Source organism: Coffea arabica, chromosome 5c (assembly GCF_036785885.1).
Source record: "Coffea arabica cultivar ET-39 chromosome 5c, Coffea Arabica ET-39 HiFi, whole genome shotgun sequence".
Lineage (NCBI taxonomy): Eukaryota > Viridiplantae > Streptophyta > Magnoliopsida > Gentianales > Rubiaceae > Coffea > Coffea arabica.
Window position 1 is genome coordinate 32768953 of NC_092319.1, and position 23060 is coordinate 32792012.

The window sequence follows — 23060 nt, forward strand, 5'->3', positions numbered from 1 at the left end:
AAGCCCCCAAAAGCAGGAAGGGGTTTATCTTTTAGTAAAGGCACCCTGAAATAAATTATATTTGTTTCAAATATTTTCAGGTCACATGTCCTTTCTTGATAATAAGTTCAGGGTGCCTTCACATGAGCTAGATCCATTCCCTTATTTTTCGATAATAATAGAATGTATTCCAGAAAGTAGCAAGTCCCTTATTTATCGATGAAGTAAAAGGTGAAGGAGAACGCCAGTCCCTACTCGTCATATTCCCCAGGTCAAATCTGGGCCAACTCGATCCGCGTCCACCTAGCACCAGCGGCAGGGCAGCCGCTCTTCCGGCCCCAAAATCAGTCCTCCTCGCACGCATTAGCACACAACGATCTCTTTTTCTTTGGAATCCTCCGCCGCACTCCAAATCCAAGCTATTTTTCCTACAGAACTTTTGATTGCAGATCTATCTACTCTACTCACTCCTTTTCCTCTGTCTCGCTCCAACTGGTAATATTGCTATCTTTTTTTCTTTTTTTTTTAATGAATCGATGTTTTTACATCTAGAGACTTGTTAGGGTTTCGAGTTCGGATCATGTTTCTTAGCATATGCTATTGTATCTTTTCTTGTCTGCTCTGACTATGTAATGTCATAACGAATGTTTCTTCTATGGAATTTATCTGCAGTTAATCTAGATTGGATGAGAAAGACAAGGATATTACTCATCTGGAAATCACTTAACAATCAACAGTAGATTTTACTCTTGGTTTCTGTACTAGTAAAATGCGTGCCATGGACTAGATTTGCACGCTTGACATGATTTTCCAAATAGGTTGGCACAGATGCTAGTGCATCTTTATCTGGTTTGCTCTGGAAGTAGAGCTTGCATGTTGCGTTTATGTAACGTCATAACAAAATTTCCTTCTATGGCATTTATCTGAAGTCAATCAAGGTTGGATGTGAAAGACAGAGGATGTTACTCTTCTGAAAATCACTGAACAATCAGCAGTAGTTTGTAATAGGCACTAACAGAGGAATGACTGTTATACTCTCAGGTTAGTGGGCTAGTAAAATGAGTGCCTTGGACTAGACTTGCATGCTTCATGACTGTGATTTTCCAAATGGTTGGGCACAGTTTATTGGTAAATTTTTATTGCAGCAGCAAACTATGTTTATCGGATGCACTTGAAGAACAAGATTGTGAGAAGAGGCCTAACCTCCTGAAGTGCATTCTCAAAGTCCTATAGAAAACCAAAACCACAAAAAGATATTATTCCTTTCATCCTTCAGGTTATTAAAGTTCCATTTTTAAACTGTACAAGGAGGCAGTGCAGCGAGATTTATGTATTCCTAGATAGGTTCTGTTCTTTAATTTTCTCTATGTGCTGTAAATTACCTTCACTGTTACGGGCCTCATATCCTCCTTTTTCAGCTTTGTGATTTCAAATCCCTGAGTAAGTGCCTCTCTCAGAGGGCCCATTGAAGCAGCCTTCACTAAGTTCTTCATGTAAGTGTTTCTTGCAATTAGGAATTTGTAAGACAATCTAGCTCCCCTGATTTATCTATGTTTCTTTTTCTTGCAAACAGAACACTGGTTTGCATATTGACATAAATTCACCACATTCTTTTGGCATTGAGAAGTTGGGTTAACTATTAACATCGCATTCCACTATGAGCATAGCAAACTGGGATGCACATGCTGCACTTTATTTTTTATTTTTTTTGCATGTTAATAAATTTGCTATTTTTCAATTCTGTTTATAAGGTCTCTTTTCTTGCCTTCTCAATCTTGTTTCTTGTAGAATGGATGATAGGTCTTGGATCTTTATTGAAGACCGAGTCAATAATCCGTACTTTGAAAAGTGTTTGAATGACTTCCTTAAATTTGCCTACAAAAAGAAGGAGGTTGGGAGTAGAATATATTGCCCATGTAGGCGATGTAAAAACTCAGAACGAAGAAAGAAAGAAACTGTGCGTGCACATGTAACAATGAAGGGGTTTTTGACCACTTATACAAATTGGATTTATCATGGTGAAGATCCATGGGACTTCAATCAAGAAAATATGAACAATGGAGTGTTTAGGCGCATTGAAAATGATGACATGAATGAATTGATACACGAAACACTTGGAAGAACACTTGAAGAGAATTCTAACATAAATTTAGAAGAACTTAGAGGAGCCTGTGATGAAGAGACTAATAAGTTTTTTAAGTTGCTGAAGCATGCCGAAACAGAGTTATACCCTGGATGTAAAAATTTTACTCTTCTATCATTTGTCATCAAGTTGTTGCATGTCAAGTCTCTTTGTCGATGGAGCAACAACTCAATGACAATATTACTGGAGCTTCTCAAGGAAGTTTTTCCTGAGAATGAATTATTTCCAAGCTCTTATCGTGATGCTTGGAAGATTGTTAAAGACTTGGGTCTTAGCTACCATAAAATTCATGCTTGCCCCAATGATTGCTTGATTTATTGGAAGGAGACAGAACATGAAACCTTTTGCAGAAAGTGTGGAACTCCTAGGTATAAGCAAATTGTAAAACAATCCGATGATTCAAGTGAACAAGCTAACAAAGTTCCAGCAAAGCTTGTTCGCTATTTTCCTTTGAAACCACGTCTCCAAAGGCTGTTCATGTCATCAAAGACTGCTTCATTAATGAGATGGCATGAAGAGGAGTGCATCAAGGATGGAAAATTGAGGCATCCGGCAGACTCTTTAGCTTGGAAGCATTTTAATGACTGGCACCCAAGCTTTGCTAGTGATCCTCGCAATGTTCGTGTTGGACTTGCAGCGGATGGATTTAACCCATTCAAGATAATAATGACTTTGAACAAAGTCCCATATGTAGGTATAATTGGAAAAGATTGAATGTATTCTTTCAGTTACCGTATTGGGTGGATAATTTGCTTCCACATAATCTGGATATAATGCATATTGAGAAGAATTTCTTGGAGAATCTCTTGTGGACACTGTTGGGGATGGGCAAGACAAATGATGACATTAATGCTCGATATGATCTAAAAGAAATGGGGATAAGAAAGGCACTTCACCCACAATCTAAGGGTGACAAAGTGTTTCTTCCACCTGCATGCTTCACAATGAGCAAAGATGAAAAAGAAATTTTTTGTAATGTGCTAAAAACTGTCAAGGTCCCTGATGGTTATGCATCAAACATTTCGAGGTGTGTGAATATTAAAGAACGACAAATCTCTGGGTTAAAGAGTCATGATTGTCACATATTAATGCAACAATTGTTATCCATTGCTGTGATAAGAATATTGCCTAAACATGTTTGCAGAATTATCATTGAGTTACGAGATATATTTAGGCAATTATACTCGAAAGTGCTTACTGTAGCAGATTGTGAAACTTTGGAGGACTGTACTCCACTGGCCCTTTGTGAACTTGAGAAGATGTTTCCACCTCCATTTTTCAATATCATGGAGCATTTGCTTGTTCACTTGCCTGAAGAGGCGAAACTTGGTGGACCATTTCAATTTCGGTCTATGTATCCTATTGAGAGGTAAAAGATTATCAACTTAATCTATGTACATTGAAAAATCACCACCGATATTAATATAAATTCTATGCATAGGTATCTGTGTACTTTGAAAAATTATGTACGGAGTCGAAGTCACCCTGAAGGTTCAATAGCAGAGGGCTACTTGGCGGAAGAATGTATGGCATTCTGTTCCATGTACTTGGACAATATTGAATCAAAGTTGAATCGCCCACCTAGGAACTATGAAGATGAATATTTAAATAGACAGATTGGCCGTCCCTTAGGAAAAGAAGAGGTCATCTATTTAGATGATGTCTCTTGGGTTCAAGCTCATCGTTATGTTCTTGGAAATCTTGAAACTGTTGATCCTTTTCGCAGGTAAGTTCACAGTTTATCAAACTTAATCAATAACTCATGAATTATTGCTTTCATTAAAGTATTTAATGACTAATGTAGGGACCATAAGCATTTGCTAAAACTGGAAAAACCACGCATGTCAAACTATGAAAGGGAGAAAATTCATAGTGAAACATTTTACAAGTGGTTTAAGAAGCATGTAAGTTTTAAATTCAGTAGTGAATTTAATTGAGCTTCATTTTCATATATTTAATATTCTCTAGAGTTAACATACAATAACAGTTTTTGTTCAAAACTTGTAGGTTGCAGATTTGGAAAAATCTAATAGTTGCCATGATTATTATAAAGAAATTGCTTATTTGGCTGCTGGTCCTGATAAGTGGGCAAAAAGCTATTCTGGTTACATTGTTAATGGTTTTCGTTTCCATACTAAGAAGCGTGAGATGAGAAGGCAAACTCAAAATAGTGGTGTATTTGTGAATGCTAGTGCCAATAGTTTCGCTAGTACAAAGGATAAGAACCCTATATCTGGAATTTTAGAATACTATGGGGTCTTAGTGGATATTGTTGAGTTGAGATACTCAAATGACATTAAATTTGTGATGTTCAAGTGTGATTGGGTTGATAACGTCATTGGAATGAAACAAGATGAACACAACTTCACACTTGTTAACTTTGATCATATATTGTACAAGCAAAACACGAAGAATGATGAGCCTTTCATCCTGGCCTCTCAAGCACAGCAAGCTTGGTATGCTCGGGATGCATTGGAACCTGAATGGAATATAGTTGTCAAGATGACCCCTCGAGATCTTTTCATTATTGATCCAGAAATTAACATATGTGAAGATATCCAGGATGAGCATTCTGCTTGGCAACATGTTAATAACAATAATTCTGAGGATAGTAATGTTTCATGGGTTAGGGAAGGTGTTGATGGAGTTATACTTGATGCACAAACTACAAAATCCAAGGCACACGTTGCTGAAGTTGATGATGGATTCTTCTCTGATGAGGATAATCTAGGGATTGACAATACGATTGATGATACAAGTGATGATGATGATTTTTTTGATAAAGCCCAACAAGGAGACAAGGCTGATGATTGACTCTAATTTTGGAATATAATCCTAACATTTTGTTAGATGAAGTTTAGATATGCCAATATTAGATGAAGTTACTGATTAGTATGAAAAATATTAATTGTGGGATCATTTTCACTGCCTTGGATGTCAATTTATAATTCCTTATGTTCATATTAGTCTCCTTGATAACCTGCATTCTACTTTTTTTTTTAGCAGGTTGGTAATGCTGGATTTACCTTATGTTCAATTTATGATTCCTTATGTTCATATTAGCAAGTTGGTAATGTTGGTTTCATTGGGTTATAGTTCCTTAATATGTATATGTTCTTTGTGTTTACAGATTTTAGAAACTTAAACTCCAAAAGTAAGATGATACAACACTCTCTTGCTGAATTATGTGATTGGTTTCTGAAAAAAGCCAGTAAAATTAATCATCTTACTTAACTTTGCCTTCAAAAATCAGAAGCTGCTTTTATAGGTTTTCCATGGCACCAAGTAAGAAGGGGCCCCGCAAAGTTGTTGGGCCAATGTCCGGAGCGCATATTGAGTCCACTAATAGTTTGAACCCTGTTTCACAGTCAAGCTCTCAATCTTATCAGACTTGCCCCAGTCATTATTCAAAGCCTCCAGCACATAAATTCATTGGGGCAATGCCTGGAATACGCATAGACCCTACATCTAGCTCAAACTCTGTTTCTCGACCTAATTGTCAAGCGAAATCACATGACTCCAATTCAAATTCAAACTCAGCTTCTAGCTTTATTGCTGCTTCTCAGTTCAACTCTAAAGCCAATTCACATCAGTTGAACTCCAAGGCTGATTCTCAACTAAATTCCCATCCTAATTCACATATCGGTCAAGGCTTTCATTCTCAACCACTAGTAGACCATCGTGAGCAACCAGATTCCTTTGATAACAATGATTCTGAAGCTGGATCAGGTTCTTCATATGATTCAGAAGACATAGAGGATGTCTTTGATGGTACTTTTGATGATGATGATTCTAGTGAAGAAAGTCGGTTGGAAAAGAAAAGATTACCACAAATAGTTTTGAGTCTAGCATTCCTTATTATAAGCTTTGTATAATATTCATAAAAAAAATTATATGAATCACAATTTTTTCTTTTGTATGTGTATGTGTTTTTTGTACACAGGAGACAATAGTGGTAGAGGACTAGCCAGACGAAGTGCTGGTTGGGGTGGTGGAAAGAAATTGGAGTTAGTTTGGAATGCACGGGGTCAAGTAATTGGTCCTAATGCTACACAGTATATAAGTCAAGTAGGAATCTTAGTAAAGGATGGTAATAAATTACCACTCACGTACACAGATTGGAGGGCCATGCCTGAAGGATCTAAGGAGAGATTTTGGGAAGATATTAAGGTATTTTGACTCACTATCAAAGTTAGCAACATTTTTTTTTCTTTTTATTTCATACAATCTTGTAGCTTGTGAATGTTTAAACTTTTGTTTTGTAATTTTTGATAGAGAAATACAAATATTGATGATACATGCAAGAAAGTACAAATGATAAGGGTCAGCAAATTGTGGAGAAATTGGAAATCAAAAGTCAAGAGCATGTATTTCACTCCTTATAGGAGGCACAGGTCATGGCTATTAGCACACTGTCCTGCAAGAGTTGAGGAGGATCAATGGCCTATTTTGGTTGATTATTGGAGCTCAGAAGATGTCAAGGCATGTATTTATTGTCACATCTCCTTTGCTTTTGAATTAAATTCTAGTGCTATTATGATTTTGATGTGTTGTTAACTACCTTTTTCTGTTTTGTACATAATTAGAAGCAAAGCAAGATTAATAGCAAGAATCGAAAAAAACAAAAGATGCCACATCGAACAGGGCGAAAAGATCATGTGAACCTCAGGGAAGAGGTATATTAAATTCTAATGCTTATGTTTCTAGCAATTTTTTCTGGAACATAGTCTTATTTAGAAATATTAACACTTTAGTTTGTACATTGAATATGTGGCAGCTTCGGATTAAAACTGGAAAAGAGCCTTCGAAACTAGACGTTTTTATTCATTCAAGACAAGGAAAACAAATGGATGAGTTGACTTCACAAACAATTGTAAGAATAGCTTTTAGTCACTTTTTATTGGTTTTACTTCATAAATAATTCTTTCTGTTGTCTGTTTTTCAATTTAGGCAACTATGAATGAGGAAATACAAAAACTGCCAGAGACATCCAGGGATGATAATTTTGTGAAAGATATACTCTATGAAAATATTCTTGGACCTGAAAAACCAGGTCGTCTTCGAACTTATGGGGTAGGTGCGACTCCAAAAGACGTGTATAGGATGTCAGATAACATGAATGCTGGACAAAAGAAAGCATTTGAGGATGCAGTGAATGAGAAAGTGGAAATCATACGTGGTGAACTACGAGAAGAAATGAATTCGAAATTGGCAGATTTTAAGGAGGAGTTGATTGCTCAATTTGAAGCAAGAATGGTTTGGGATAACTATTTGGTTAAATATTATAGTTTTTCTAATTTTTTTATTGCTTTAGTTACTATTGATCTTTGTTCCTCCAGAGGGCATCCACATGTGACTTGGCATCACTCCAAAGAAAAGAAATGAATGCAGCAAAACAATCTCAAATTTCGAACTCATTAGAGGTTGTATATTAATTCATACAATTCGATTTTGTGTTCAAACTCTCTGAAATATCAGCAGCTATGGCCTGATTTTCTTTTCTTCACACTTTGTTGATAATGTAACAGGTTGGTGATAGAATGAACAGGGAAGTTGGAACAAATGATGCTGAAATGTACAAGGAAGTTGGAACAAATGATGCTGAAATAAACAAGTGTGAAATGAATAAAAAAGTTTCTTCAATTGCTGATATTCTTGAGGTATAGTATGCGTACTTTGAGTTGGTCCTTCTATAGATGACCAATTTTGCTGAGTTCCTTGTTGATATTGAATTGTGCATGACTTCCTTGTTGATGACTATTTGTGCGTGAGCTCCTTGTTGATATTTAATTGACTAGTCTTTTGTTATACCAGAACCATCATACAAAGAAGAAAAGGAGCAGGACTACTTGCAAACGACTTGCTTGAGGTACTGGAAAAGTTTCTGGAAATAACTCTATTCTGTCAAGTTTTCCATTGAGTATTTGTATGATTGGGAAGACGAGCTGTTTTTGTTAAGATTTAGCCAGCTATTTATGGGACATAATGTAGTAGAAGTGGTCTTAATTTTCAGTATCTGTGAACAGCCACGGATTTAAGGGGGGGCTGGTGGGGGCTTAAGCCCCCCCCAAGCCGCCGGAAAACCCCCTATATATAGGGGATTCCGGCGGCCATTGGTTTAGATTTTGGTAATAATACTAACTGGAAGAAATCCCTAGTATGAAAGTCGTAAGGTGAAATTCTAGAGAAGAATTGAAGCGGGGGTTAATTTATATGCTAGTATATGATCAGATAGCTTTGGATTTGAGCGAGGACATCAGCATTGGGAATGTCTTTTTATACTTGGCCGAGTGAGAACGAGACAAGAAGGTTCCTGGCTAAGAGGATGAAGAATTCATGGGCAATATGCCAGCTTGATAACGCGACGTTAAATTAATGGATGGGTGTGGTGCTTTCATTATTTGGGTGCTTCTTAACTGGCCTGGTCCCCAAAGTGGACATTGACCTTTTGTATGGAATTTATGGCAATTGAGGTGGTTTCCAGTCTGTGCAGAATTGAGTAGTAATGCTGGATGGGCAGCCTAAAGTCAAGAAAGTTCCAAATATCCAGCTTTGTTTAGTTTGAGTACGTCAAGTCTTTGCCCACTGCAAATGGAACTTCTCAAAGTCTTTCCCATTCTCTCTTTTGGAGACCTTATTACATTTTGTGAATGAATTTGAAGTTTTAGCAGTTATTGCTTAGTCTAAGTGGCATGGATCACAATTGGATCAAGACTGTATTCTGTACACAAGCTAGACACATAGTACATTGTAATGTTCTTTTCTGTTGTTCAACTTGTCATTATTTTTCTATTCCTGAGTAAACCATCTGTGTTTACTTTTCCTCTCAAGCAGGTGTTAAGCTTTACAAAGTCGTCATATTTTACCAAACTGAAAAAAAAATGCACTTTTAGTTCTCAAGATTTAAAAGTTAAAATAAATTACTATTTCTAGTTCTCAACCTTAAAAAAAAAAAGAATTGAATTATTCGAGTGCAACAACTACCAATACTTCAAGTGTTAATCAATAACAAATTTTTGGGTATGTATAATTATATGTTTTTATTATTTTTATAATTATTGATTCTAAATTTTACTTATTAAATATATTTATTTCGTCACAAAAAAATTTTTTTAATACACTTCAGCCCCCCCAAAAATAAATTTCTGGCTCTGTCCCTGTCTGTGAAAAGGTTGAATTACAAATTCCGTTTCAGTATCTATTGTTATATTAACGTTTTCTTCATGCTTAATGGGCTGGGGTTATATGAGCAGGGGACTAATAGAATACACTTTGCAGCCCTGGACTTGATGGTACATTGGAAGCATGCGGATTGGGAGATATGAAGATGTTTTTGAGAGATGTATGATGAAGTGCTGTACTTTTGAATTCAAGCACATTTTGGAATATATGAAACATCTTGTAATTGGAGCGAACAATATTAAATGATAAAGTTTGTAGAATTTGACTAAAACAATGTATGGTACTTTATTCTAGTGTATTGTGGAACTATATTTTGTTATAATATTCGATTTTAGGATGTTTGAGCATGATAATTATTGTACCATGAAAAAATTGATTTCTGGTCTTTATATTGGTGACTTTTTTGCGACGCAAGTTTTTGTCGCATGACATTGTGGACATTTTGTAGCGCATTTTTTGTGCCGCAAGTAGAGTTGTGACACTCAAATTGGCGTCGCAAAGAGTGATGCAAATGCATGTGACATGTTGAAAAATTGTGTCGTTTTCTTTTGTAACGGCTACTTTTGTGGCACAATTTAATTCCGTCACATTTGTGCCGCAAAAAGGTTTTCGCGGCGGTTTTTGGACTTTTTGCAGCATATTTCTGGCGTCGTGAAAAGTCAGTTTTCTTGTAGTGTTGGTTTCCAAGGAAAAACATCCTACCAAACTTTTGTTTAGATCACCTCAATAGATTTTTTTCCTCATGAAACACTACTGTTTTACTGATTAGTTTGCCCAATCTTTATTTCTTCTTCTTTTTTCTTTTTTTGGGTGGTGGTAAGGGATCAATGAAAAGCAAAAGCACCAAAGTAATGACATAACCAAATATATGAATTGGAGGGGTTGAATCCAGAATATAAAATAAAAAAAAAGGATATGCAGACATTTCCTGTTGCAATCACCATTTTTCTTGGTAAAAGATTCCTACGTATAGATACTTTAATTTTATGAAATTTTTTCTTGTAAACATCTCTATATCTTTGCAGCTGTAGGACTCAGTACACCATCATTTGGTCCAAATCGAGTCTCCCCGGCAAAAACTAGCTTCTATGCACCACACACACACACACACATATTAAAAAGGGTTAATTCCACTTTGTACCCCCAAATTTTGGACGATTACTCACTTCAGTCCCTAAACTTCAAAATGAGACACTTAAGTCCCTAAAACTTATAAATTGGGACACTTAAATCCCTAAACTTATAAAATGGGATACTTAAATCCCTAAACTTATAAAATGGGACACTTCAACCACCAACGGCATTCAGCATTCTGTCAACAATTTTCCTTAATTGGGAGGTATTTATAAGTTTAGGGACTTAAGTGTCCCATTTTAAAATTTAGAGACTGAAGTGGATAATTGTCCAAAGTTTGAGGGGACAAAGTGGAATTAACCCTATTAAAAATCTACTTACCTAATTAATGTACCGTGTATGCACTCATTTTCTGGAAATACCAACAGATAGGATTATTTTGTATTTCCCAAGGAAAAAAGGAAAACAAGGGCAAAAAAAAAAAAACTATGACAGTCCATTTTAGCAATTTTCCCTTGGTAATCTCGTGATACATAGAATGAAGTTGGCGATCTCTACAATCCATCACCTCAGCATAATAATTCTACGACGACACACTGCCAACCGAACATGTGATTTGAGGTCTCGCAGTTGGTGACGCCATCTAATGATCAAACCCAAACGCATAACCCACCCACCACACCTCACGCCGTCCCACCCTTCTCCTTCTCTTCTAATGATGAAACCCAATGCTGGTAATGACTATTTCCAGGTCTTCAACTTCTCCTGTATATATTTAAATATTCAATTCTAGAATTGGCTAAATTCCAAAAATACGCGTCTGTCCCTCTCTTATGTTCTCCTTTGTGCTTAAATAATTGTCAAGCCACAAGAACTGAGGTGGTAAAGAAGGAGAGGTTGGCAATCGAGGGAATAGTTGCGTTCAGATCCAAGGCTCCAAGCGGGGAAGAAAGAGAAGAAATGATTGTTTTGAAAGAGGTGGGAATGAGGCTGCCAGGTAGCGAAACCTTGAGGGATAAATTTTTGGTAAACTATTTTGTGGACTTACCCAAACACGAGAAAATTGATGGATATGAACCTATTAAATTAACACATACATAAAAAAAGTATCAATATAGTACCAAAAATGGTAAAACAATAAAATAACCAAAATATTTAATTAGATTATAAATAAATAATTAATTTTTATTTAATCCATTTAAATCCATCAATTTAGATCCATTATTAAATGGTTCTAAAAAAATTGATTAAATTTAATCACCATCCACAAAGTTGAAATCATTTGTGAACCATTTATTCATATTAGGGTAAAGTTCACCGGAGATCACTAAATTTTTCAAAAGTTTCATTTTGCCCATTAAACATTTTTTCGTTCCAAACAACCCATTAAACTCCTAAAGTGTTTTGAAGGGTTATTTTGAACATTTCGCATATAGCCCATTAGCCCCAATTGGGCTGTGTGTTTAGTGAGCTATGATGTACTTCACCCTTTCATATTACCATCACCAATAAAAACTCCCGACTTCTGAAATCCTCCTTTGCCACTCCTTTGCTATCCTGGAACCACCTTCTTCTCCATTTCTTGTTAAAATGGAACAAAAATTGAACATTACGTTCAAAAATTCTTACTTAGTAAAGCCATCTGCTCCAACATTCCAAGGTCATATGCCATTGAGTCTATTTGATCAAACTGGGTTTTTAATCCATATTCCCACTGTTCATTTCTACAAACCTCCTCCACCACAATTCACACAAGACGGCTCCCTCATTAATAAACTAAAGAGCTCGTTGGCCATGGCTCTAGTGCACTTCTACCCTTTGGCAGGACGGATAGTGCTAATGGAAGGTGGTCGAATGGAGTTAAATTGCATTTCCGCCGGAGCTCAACTACTTGAAGCAGTTTGTCAGGAAACTCTTGATCAAATAGGAGATTTTTCACCAAGCCCAATGTTTCATAATCTTGTCCCTTCACTGAACTACAATGATATGGAAAATCTCCCATTGTTGGCCATACAAGTGACAAAATTCAAAGATGAGAACATTGCTCTCGGCATAGCCATCTCACATATAATTGCTGATGGACAGAGTGCATTCCACTTCATTATGGAATGGGCTCGCTTAGCGAGTGGCAACACCATTTTCACTAAGCCCTTCCTAGACAGGAGAGTTCTACGAGGTGATACAAGGGTTCCAAGAAGTGGTGGAGAAAGAATAGATGTGAATTCGCACGCTGCAAATCCTCATTTACCATTACCAATAGTGATCGGGAAAACAAGTGCAAAAATCCAACAAGAGAAGAAAACTTCGATAGATTTGCTAAAACTATCGACAAAAGAAATTGAGTTTTTGAAGAGTCTCGCCAGTGATGGCACAGTTCCCGCCATGAAACGGCCCTACAGCACATTTGAGGTGATTTCGGCACACCTGTGGCGATGTGCATGCAGGGCCAGACTACTCATCCATGAACAGCCTACAGTGTTGTCATTTCCAATTAATTTTCGCAAACTTATTCAACCACCATTGCCTGTTGGATATTTTGGTAATGCAATGCTTTATATCCGATCTGTGGATTCGTCAGGCAACTTGTTAACAGGTACATTGGCTAATACAGCAGCCAAGATAAGGAAGGCCATCCTAGCAGTAACAAGTGAATTTCTATATTCCGAGGTAGAATTTCTGCAGATGCAAACAGATTTATCCAAATTTCAAGAAAGACATGACCATATGGAATATCTCGGCAATCCTAACCTCACCATTTCAAGCTGGTTGACGTTCCCATTCAATGACCTAGATTTTGGCTGGGGGAAATCATTAGCCATGGTTGAAGTATCTCACAATGGGGATGGGGATTTTGTTCTTTGTGGTGACCGTCACAGTGAAGTAGTGGTTAGTGTGTGTTTCCAAGAGGAATATATCAAGAGTTTCAAATATTACTTTTACGAGATATTTGGAGATATGAATAAGGAGGATTGAGGTACAGACAAAGACGATCCTACTATCACTTTCCATGAGTTTCAAGTATGTGTTTGCCTATTTTCTGTATAATTTGAATTATAATTACTCCTATGAGAACTAGTATTTTAACTTGTGCATTAGCAGAGCTTGCTTTCTTTTTCAATGGTCATTTTTTATGTTTTCATTAAATAATAATGATGGGTATCTTAATTTTGGTTTAAAGAAATTCGTTTAGATGCATATCTAAGAATGTTTGTTGATTAAAAAGAAAAAGAAAAGCACATATGAAATAACTAAAGCAATCGAGTAAAATAAATTGATCTATTTGGTTGAACATTATTATCTAATTCTGTTGGAGATTATTATATCTAACACAAGATTTGTTTTTCGATTCTCCACGTCTCAGATCTATTATCATATCTAGGTTCATTCAAATCACTTGTTGGAAAAGAACTGATGATGGAAGTTGATGTACAGTTTGGATTGAGTGATCTCTATCAATGTTCCTTACGATTTATGTATGTTGTGGTAAGTATAATTGATGTATTCGTCATGGAATATACTCTCTGCCAGCCGAGAGGACAGAAATGATTTCTTCTGAAAAGAAAAATCGGTTAAAGTAAATATAACATCTGTAGCAAGACATTGTAAATAATGGTGCAAGACATTTGATGATTTGAGCATATACAGTATACTGAATTTGTGGGATAATTAATGGTGCAAGACATTGTAAATAAGACCTGTCACTCTGTCATCATGCATTTTTTTTTAGTAAATTAAAGTTTATCTCCAATTACCATCATGGGTTAGAGCATACTCCAGAACAATACGACGCTTACAAGGGTTGTTTCTATAAATGAGATTTAAGAAATATCTATAAAGGTGATGCTTTTTTGTGAGACAAAGAGTTAATGATGTTGTGTATCAAATTCAGGACACCTGCGTATTACTCTTATACCAATATCGATTATTCACGAGTCTGATTACAACATGTTTTCCAATATCGAGAAGAATTGTATCCCATAAATCATTTTTTAGATGATTAACGAATCTTTCTTAAAAGATGAGCAAAAGCTTTTGCAAACTATACGACCCAACACATCAAACAATTAATAAATGGCCTAATGACCAATCTTTGAATCGTGAAGAGAAGATAAGAAGCTTTATAGTCCATATATCATGTTGTGTATGCACGTTAACTGCTGAGATGATGCTAGTTATGTTTTATCAAATTTTGTACCTGAAACGGTTGACATGGATAAAATGCATATGTGGTCCAGTTGTGTTTTGAAAAATTTCAAATATAAACATGTGTTGTAATTAGGCTAGTACATATCTGATTCTCTGATTCAACTCAATTTGTGATGTATATATGTATATACACACGTGTGTGTGTGTGTGTGTGAAGTTTTGTGGGGCAAAAACGAAATCGGCAGGATTCGTGTTTTTTGTTCTAAAAAAGTAGAGACCCTTGACCACCTTTTGTTTTTGCTTGTCTTGTGACCTTTAGAATTTGGAAACAAATCTAACGTGTAAATCTGGTCTTTAGAGTTCTTATCCATGATCAAATGAGATGCTCTGGCACTGTCTACACTCGATTGGGATTTCTTTCAAGGGACAATTTATGAGGCTATCCCTTGCTGCAACAGTGTACTTTATCTGGTGGGCAAGAAATCAGCAAAATTTTAATAATAGGCAACTGAGTTCTCATCAGATTGTGGGCAAGATCGTTGCTGAGGTTCAAGCTATGTTATTAAGCTGGAGAGGAGTTTGGAAGAGCAAGGAAAGCTGGCAACTTAGTTCGGCTTGGACTTTGAGCAGAGTATTTTCCTTTGAGAAAAAACTGTAACTAGTCTTTTTTGTAAATTGGTTGTGTAGAATATTGTGCAGGCAATAAATATTTTTTTTTAGCTCAAGAGTACTACACTGAATAGTAACTACCGTGTCGCTATGTATGATTGTCCATGCAATATCAATAAATTTTCTTTATAAAAAAGAAAAAAAAAACCAGGACCAAAGAACTCCAGCTATTTGAGACTGAATAGATCTCTCCAGGAATAGGCATCATGGCAGAAGATAATGACAGACAAGTGGTAGCTGTGAGGACTCAAAAATTATTTTAAATTTTCTCCTATTTTTGAAAAATTAATTTATATTTCCTTTTCATTTAACTTTACTTGCTTATTTGCTAGCCCTAATTGATAGTGATTTTAAAGGTTAAGTTAAGATTTTTCTCTTTTCCTTCTATATTCTAGTCCATATTAAGCTTCATAGTACATTAAGGTAGTTGACCGGCTAGTGAGATATACGCATTATATTTGGTGGACAAGAACATGTGTGGTATTAGAAGAAATATATACTTGGAAGTATTAAGAGTGTATTAGAGGAATAAACAAGTAATTAGAGGCTAAGAGAGCAAAGGGATAGGAATGGAATTGGATCTTGACACTGGTCAACCATCAAACCAAATCTTGACCAAGACTTTCCTTCCATCTTTATCTTCCAATCGACCACAATTTCTTTCATTTTTCTTCTATGATGGCCAAACCTTAAGGGAAAAAAAAGAGAGAAAATTTCTTCAAGTTCCATCTTGCTTTCTTGTTCAATCCAAGAGAAAACCAAACACCAACCCAAATCTACACCGATTAATCTTAATCTAAGCTTGGGGGGAAGCTTTTGGTGGAGTCACTTGGGGAAGAAAGCTATGATTTGCTACTCTCCCTAGGAATTGAAGGTATTCTTGGCAAGGAACCACTTTTTCCCTTTAATCTTGCATTTAAGTGGATATATTACTTGAATATGGAAGTTTTATGGAAGATTTCATGAGTTGTGAAGTTGGTGGAACTTTTCTAGCTTTGATTCATATTTTCCAGCTATGAGATGATTATATCTAGCTTTGCTATGGGCTTGATGTCGCGTCCCATTTTTAAATGAAAAATAAAATTATGTGTTTATAAAAATGGATTTTGATTTATTTTGAATGAAATGAATTTTTGATTTGTAGAGAATAAATAAAGAAAAAGGGCTTAGAATGGGACTAGAAAGTGCGACGATTTTGGCCCAAATTAAAAGTTTAAAAAGGGTTTTTTCTTAAGAAAAAATAGGAGTCACCACTTGGTATTGAGTTAAGGTGTACCAAGCCACCTAAAATGAATTTTTAAAGAAAAAGTAGAAAAAACCCTTTTTAAACAACTCCAAGTCTTCGAAAATCAGAGAAAAGTGTTTGGGAGTCACGTTTGAAGAAAGGGAAGGCAAGAATAAAATCCAAGACAACCTTTCAATCTAACCTAGAGCTAGTTGCATGATTTAGTCAAAAAATTTCTTATTGTAACCTAAAAATTTATCACATTTGGATGCTACTATATGGATGCAAAAACTTAAACCTAGGAGGGTATCCAGGGGTCGGAATATCACTTCAAAGTTTAATGGGTGCAAATCACATTAATTGTGATACCCAAGTTGACTCTTTGAAGAGGTCACGAATATGCAAAAACATGAGACTCGAAGGAAAGAAAAGAAAATAACAATTATACAAATATACATGACCTAAAGGAATGCATCATAACGGGTGCAGGAGGCGGGGCTAAAATTCATGACTTTAATTTTCTCTTTAATAGAGGGAATACGAACGTGCTAAAGTTAGAGAGTCATACTCGTCCATATCCCATATTTGAGGGGTATTTCCTATCTAGTCAAACAAATAATCTAACCTAGTTCTAATTTTCTTAAATGAAATGCAAGTTTAGTGTCCTGTCTCACATATAGCGATAAGGAATATACATATAGGGGAATATGGGATAAGGGGTATATATAAGGGAAAATATGAGATAAGGGATAAACATATAAGGGAGAAATATAAATTAAGGGATACACGTATGGGGAAAATGTCATGCAAAAATGAAGAAATCCTAAAAAGTAGAAAATATGCATGAAAATGTAATGATTGTCATACAAACATGATCTAGTGCGTAGACGATCCCTAAGGGTCTAGCGTTGGACTAGTTTATGTCTATAAGTTCTCACTAGCGTTGGTCCAATGAGACATCGGGAAAAGAAGATCCACAACTAGCGTTGGACTAGTGTGGTGACGTTATACATTTATTATAATCAAATAAATTATATAAAACATAATGAAAGCGAGTAAACACATAATATCACATAAAACATATAGCACATAAGCATGATATCTAGATGCAAGACCCTAAGAAAGCGAATAACACGTAAACACACAAGCATGCAAAACACACAAACCAAATAAAGCGAATAAAGACCTAACTATTACATTTGGAGACCCTAACTACAATCTAAAGGGGAATGAATAAAATAAATATCTAACTATTACATTTTGACATTTAATCGCCTTTCAAATAATCAAAAATTAAATTAAAATAAATATAAAAAATTAAAACCAATGAAATGAATAAGTAAATGAAATAAAATAAAATAAAGAAAATATTCAAAAAAAAAGCATGCAATTAAACACATAAAACCACATAGGAGCGCATAGGATCAAATAAAATCAAGATAAAGAGTAGAGTATACCTCCTTTGAATCGGTGGCCTAATGAAATGAAATTAATCTTTTTCTACCCTCCAACACAAAAAAAAAAATGATTAAGGTACCACTTTAATTAACAAATAAACATGAAATTGAACAATTAAAATGTCTAATGAAAGTAAACAATCCACATTCAAGAAATTAAAACAAGCAAGGACCTAATTGAAATAATTAAAGAAGTTTGAGGGGTCAATTTATTATTATTACAAATATTAATGGGCAAAATTAAAAATAAAATAAAATTAAGGGCTTAAGATGAAGCATACCAAAACCAAATGCTAAAATTCACAAAATAAATCAAAACTGTGAGGATCCGAAAATTTTCTTATTTTCGTCATATATTACAGGTTTATTTAAATATTTATTCACTCATTTTCTCCGAATTATTTAATTCGACTACTTAAAATCCATTTATATAGAAAAACGCCTCTCTTATGTTTTTAAAGCGTTTTGTTAGAAAAAATTATTTTTTTAAAACTCGTTTAGTTCGGAACACGAATACACGTTTTTCGAGGCTACATTTGAATTGAGAGTGTATTAATTTTGGAGAAGTAAGAATGATCAATAGTAGATTAAGAAAAGTTAATTTGAGAATTGAGGAATTAACACTCAACTCATGTGAGGACTCGCAAAATTTACTTATTTAAATTTCCTATTTCTAGCTTATTTAATTATTTACTTGGCTATTTACTCCGAATATTATTTTCTAAACTCTTTAGACCTAATTACATGGGTCTATAACTCAATTATATTTTTAAAGTGACTCGTTTCAAAATTTAATTTTTGGAAGCTCGTTTAGTGAAAATAGTGAAAAAGTGTTTGGAAATTTTAACCGATTGAGAGTACAAAAAGTTTGGAAAATTAGAGACTTACACAATGGTCCTAAAATAGGTAATTTTATGTTTAAGTGCTCAAGTGATAGTTATTAGTACTATCGTTATAAGAAATTCTTGAAAATTCGACTTAATCGCGCACAAATCGGAAGTACGCGTTTTTACGCGCGCGATTAATTGAGGGGCTTAAGACCATGATTTTTAGACCATTAAGAGTGAATAATAATAATATGAATACAAGTGCATTAGAGGTTTAATGCACTAGTGAAATAAACTCGAGAGGAATCGAGTGCGAAACGCGCGCGTGTGCGCACTAGTCCTAGTTGACTTTTGGAGCATTTTGAGCCACTCATTCTTAAGTCTCTCAAGAAGCTTTTTCAGCTGCAAAACACACTCTTTTCCTCACCATAGCAGCCGTGCATCAAGAAAGAAAAAGAACCAAAAAGCTCTTCCAATTTCTTCTTCATTTCTTCATCAAATCTTCCACCAAATCACACCAAAATTTAACCACACTTAGCTAAACACTTGGAGATCATTTTAAGCTGCAAAAAGGGGGAGCTTTTCACGGTTTTTCTTGGCCAAGGGGGGACCAAAAAAATTCTGTCTTTGTTCATCACACAAGTAGGTAACGATCCGACCTTCCAATTTTGGTTTATGGAAGTAGAATTACATGTATAAACTCTTACATGCATGTGGGTAGTCTTGTTCATGATGAATTTTTGTTTGGTGGGCTCTATGAACTCCCAGCTTTGATGGAAGGACTGATTTGATGATTGATGATGAAAATAATGTTGGTTTAGTGCTTATATTGGTGGATTAATGTTGGGTTGTTGATAGAAACTCATGGATGGTGCAATGACCAAAAGTGACCATTTTGCCCCTGCCTTGTTCAAGCACTTTAATGCCAAATTTTGAGTTCTAATGGTTTGTTTATATTGTTTACATGTTATATTGGTTGTGTAAAAAGTTTCATTGAAAAATAACATGATTTGATCACCCAAATGTCGGAAATTCGAAAGCTTGAAAATCTGGAATTTGAATCCCGTCACTGCCCAGGTAGTCTTCTTGTTTCGGCCATAACTTGTTGCTCCGATGTCGGAATCGAGTGCCGTTTGCGGCACTGGAAACTAGACATTCCTGGTTTTCTGTTGGTATAAAATTCATGTCCTGGTTCTACTTGAGCTAGCCAAACCATTCATTTGAAATCCACTATCCTGTTTTGTTGCTTCCTGGAAGGCAGCTCATGAGCTGCAATTTAATGCTCACGAACGAGCTGGTTATGGACTGATTTTGAAAATGGTTTCTTCTGAGAAAATGTAGCCTTATGAGTCTATTTTCCAAAGCCACCAACCATACTCAATTCTGAGTTGCATTGAGTGATTTATGATCAAAACTCGAATCTGGTCTTGTGAAGGAATACCTTACATTTGGACAGATTTGAACTAGCAATGATTTGGAACTTGTTATCCGAAATTTCTTGGTGTCAATCACCGATCAAATGTATCTTAGACATATTTTAGATATTAATTACTGGAATAAATCATGTTTGAGTCGTTTCTTGGTCAAATGTTTGGAAAACGGCAAAACGGAAGCTCAAAGGCAGCTTAGCCTTCGAACTTCTTGCGATTTCAACGGTTTTGTTAACCGACTTCCCGAATGAATTTTCCTATGAAATTTGGTAGAGGAATAGCCCTTATATGTTAGTGTAATACTGCTAATTTTTGTGCCATTCCGAGTCCGTTTCTATGTTCAAACAAAGTCCCAAAGTACGTGATTTAAACCTGGAATTTGCTTGACAACTTCACTTTTGCAGCAAATTTGAGCTACCATATCTTGGTGCTCAAAACTCCGATTTTCGTTTCACTTGTTTTGTGTTAAAATTTGGTTGTAACTCTAATTGAGTTTCAAATTTGGGAGGCTAGCTCAAATTCTGTGAATTTTGCCGAATTTCCAAAGTTGGCGAAAAACCAACCTCAAAACTGTCTTGCAAGCTTAAAACAGTAACTTTGAGCCAATTTTGAATGCCTTCCATTTGGAATCATGGAAAAGTGTATCCTAGGAACTTTTAGTATATTGGAAGTGGTTTCCAACGGTACAAAATTTTCCAATTTTGAACGTGTAGAGAGTAAGATACGATTTTTCAAAGTAAGTGTAACAAATCTAAAAATTTCTAACTTCAAGGAAATAGAATTTTGCAAACTCTCTCTTTTCCCTTTGATATCACTGGATCGTTTTACACTCGATTTCAAGGATGAAAATCAAAATTTTCTTGTGTTTTAAAACCTCACTTTTGAGCCTCGATTTACGAGTAATTAAGGCTCATTCTCGTGAAATTTTCTTAGATTGTACAAGGGTAAAAACTTCCTTATTAATTGGGATGTATAAGTGATAGTTTATTATTAAATGCTCAGGCGCTCAAGAGGACCTTCCAGAGGATCTCACGGGAGACGCCTAAACCATCATTTGAACTTGCTACTTGAATCACTGTGAGTGTCAAGTGCATGAGTTTGTTGCTAAATGGTTAATTGGTTCTTATCCGTTATGTGAATTTGAAAATTTGAGACGAGTGTGTACTTTATCGCACTCGCTCTCTTTTGAATAAAATTATATTTGAATTTTGCTATGTGAATTCATATTCGACTTGTACATAGTAATGTGGATTGATTCGTATTTGTGATTCATATATGTGATCCGTATTTGTGATTCCTATTTGGAATCGTCGATTTGAGCGTTGCTCATCGACTTATATCTGTTTTCGTATTTGCATTGGTATTCATATTCATATTCGGGGGACGCCCAAACTCATTGGCTAACTTTGCGAATCGAGCTAGCATGGGCTTGGTCGACAAGCTTAGCAAACCATGAGATATTCGTAGAGTATGATCTATTGGAGAGATCTTGCTCGGCATTACTCGTGCAGTATTGCCATGATATACTCGAGTATTATCAAAAAAAAATTGATGAGCGGGCCCGGCAAAGGGTGTAACGGTGACGGGATTCAAAAAAAAGTGATGTATCTACGGATTCGATACTTATGTGGTTGACGGAGTGTCAACATGAGATGTAATCAAGACTTTGACTCGACTACGTGGAATTTAGATCCTGAGAGTTACAGTGTCCTTGAATTATTTCTGTTTATTTTTCGTATTCAAAATGTGAATTATTCGAACTTTATAGCTTTACTTACTATGTAATTTGGGGCTACTTGGATTATGTGGTTGCATGTGTATTTCTTGGCCTTACTGAGTATTGGCTCATCCCATTAGTTTGTTTTCCTTAACAGGAATGGAGGAAGTGAACTTCGGAGGAACCTCTTTTGATGTATTTTGGTGTTAGGGTTTCAAATATTTTGGCTGGACTTGTGATTGTTGTATAGTTTGGGGAACTGATGTATCTTTTGAGAACTTGATGTAAGGATTGGGTAACTGATGTATTTTGAACTCGTGATGTGAGCCTTGGATGGTTGATTATGGAAGCGACTTTTCTTTATTTGGCTCCTATTAATTGTTATGTATCGATAAGCTTGAATTGATTTGTCTTGAGTTCTGGCGAGAGCTGGGCAGGCGTCCTGCGGATACCCTTGGGTTCGCCCTTGGGAGAAGTTGGGGCGTCACAGTTGGTATCAGAGCCTAGGTTTCAGATCTTTGTAGTGTATTCTCGACTTGAAGTTTAGGATGCCGGTCTGTGGTACTAGTTTGAAAGTTAAGTGACTACCTGTAGAAAAAAAAAAAGAGTCAGAGCCGCTTCGCGTGGTATCTGCCCGGGCCAAATGGTGTCATGGTCCTTATCATATGAATGAGTAAAGGTTTAAGTACTCTTTTAGAGCTTAAGCTGTGAATCATGACTGTGATAGATATAAATCTTTTATCATAATACTTGGGGGAGACTAGATATGTATGTTGGATAGGAATCTCAAATATGGTAATTTACTCTTGGGACTGGCCAGCTCGAGATGTGAATTATCTTATTTTGGATTCTTGTACCCAAATACTTAAGAGTTGAGGGAAATGTTAAGGACTTGAGATCTCCATTTGCAAAGAAAAGACTGAATCGATATCGCACGTAAATAGTTACAGGAAACCAATAGTTGTTTGGCTAAGATGGTACAATAATTAAGAGAGAGACCTGGAGAAAGAATGATGGATGGTCATATGTAATTTAATCGGATTCTAGTGCTTAATATGAGTTGGAAATGAATGAGAAGATCAGACCTACCAGTGTTATAAAGGATTGACTTAGTTGGGGTGATGCTAGTGCTAAGGCCATTGCATTTTTGTTTAACTCTGTGGCCTACTTTTGAGGCGCTTGACTTTACTTTAGTTGTGCATATGACTAAA

General features: G+C 35.7%; 3 protein-coding genes across 4 annotated transcripts; all 3 read left to right on the top strand.

Moving 5' to 3' along the window:
• The first annotated feature begins 213 nt into the window (after window positions 1-213).
• LOC113689283 (uncharacterized) lies at window positions 214-9641 on the top strand. 2 transcript variants are annotated; one of them, XM_072050770.1, is made up of 8 exons: window positions 5496-6292; window positions 6398-6604; window positions 6709-6798; window positions 6900-6995; window positions 7073-7383; window positions 7704-7782; window positions 7937-7991; window positions 9376-9641. In XM_072050770.1, the coding sequence occupies exons 1-7, from the start codon at window positions 6017-6019 to the stop codon at window positions 7988-7990; spliced, it is 1113 nt and encodes a 370-aa protein (XP_071906871.1). In that variant the 5' UTR covers window positions 5496-6016; the 3' UTR covers window position 7991; window positions 9376-9641. The 2 variants fall into 2 exon arrangements, 1 of the variants encoding a protein (XP_071906871.1); XR_011815062.1 differs by lacking the exons at window positions 5496-6292; window positions 6398-6604; window positions 6709-6798; ... (1 more) ...; window positions 7073-7383; window positions 7704-7782 and adding exons at window positions 214-474; window positions 1398-1472.
• LOC113689785 (uncharacterized) lies at window positions 2822-5088 on the top strand. The gene is made up of 4 exons (XM_027207561.2): window positions 2822-3491; window positions 3564-3848; window positions 3927-4026; window positions 4130-5088. The coding sequence occupies exons 1-4, from the start codon at window positions 2896-2898 to the stop codon at window positions 4934-4936; spliced, it is 1788 nt and encodes a 595-aa protein (XP_027063362.2). The 5' UTR covers window positions 2822-2895; the 3' UTR covers window positions 4937-5088.
• A 2306-nt stretch (window positions 9642-11947) lies between the features above and the next one.
• On the top strand, window positions 11948-13473 carry LOC113689288 (spermidine hydroxycinnamoyl transferase-like). The gene has a single exon (XM_027207081.2). The coding sequence runs from the start codon at window positions 11969-11971 to the stop codon at window positions 13349-13351; it is 1383 nt and encodes a 460-aa protein (XP_027062882.2). The 5' UTR covers window positions 11948-11968; the 3' UTR covers window positions 13352-13473.
• Window positions 13474-23060: the final 9587 nt, after the last annotated feature.

What these genes read in the sequence shown, in the direction of transcription:
- LOC113689785 (XM_027207561.2), top strand. Translation starts at nt 2,896, where the DNA reads ATGCATATTGAGAAGAATTTCTTGGAGAATCTCTTGTGGACACTGTTG. An exon ending in TCTATGTATCCTATTGAGAG is followed by an intron (nt 3,492 to 3,563) that starts GTAAAAGATTAT and finishes TTCTATGCATAG; the next exon opens with GTATCTGTGTACTTTGAAAA. An exon ending in ACAAGTGGTTTAAGAAGCAT is followed by an intron (nt 4,027 to 4,129) that starts GTAAGTTTTAAA and finishes CAAAACTTGTAG; the next exon opens with GTTGCAGATTTGGAAAAATC.
- LOC113689283 (XM_072050770.1), top strand. Translation starts at nt 6,017, where the DNA reads ATGAATCACAATTTTTTCTTTTGTATGTGTATGTGTTTTTTGTACACA. An exon ending in ATGTGAACCTCAGGGAAGAG is followed by an intron (nt 6,799 to 6,899) that starts GTATATTAAATT and finishes AATATGTGGCAG; the next exon opens with CTTCGGATTAAAACTGGAAA. An exon ending in CAATTGCTGATATTCTTGAG is followed by an intron (nt 7,783 to 7,936) that starts GTATAGTATGCG and finishes TTGTTATACCAG; the next exon opens with AACCATCATACAAAGAAGAA.
- LOC113689288 (XM_027207081.2), top strand. Translation starts at nt 11,969, where the DNA reads ATGGAACAAAAATTGAACATTACGTTCAAAAATTCTTACTTAGTAAAG.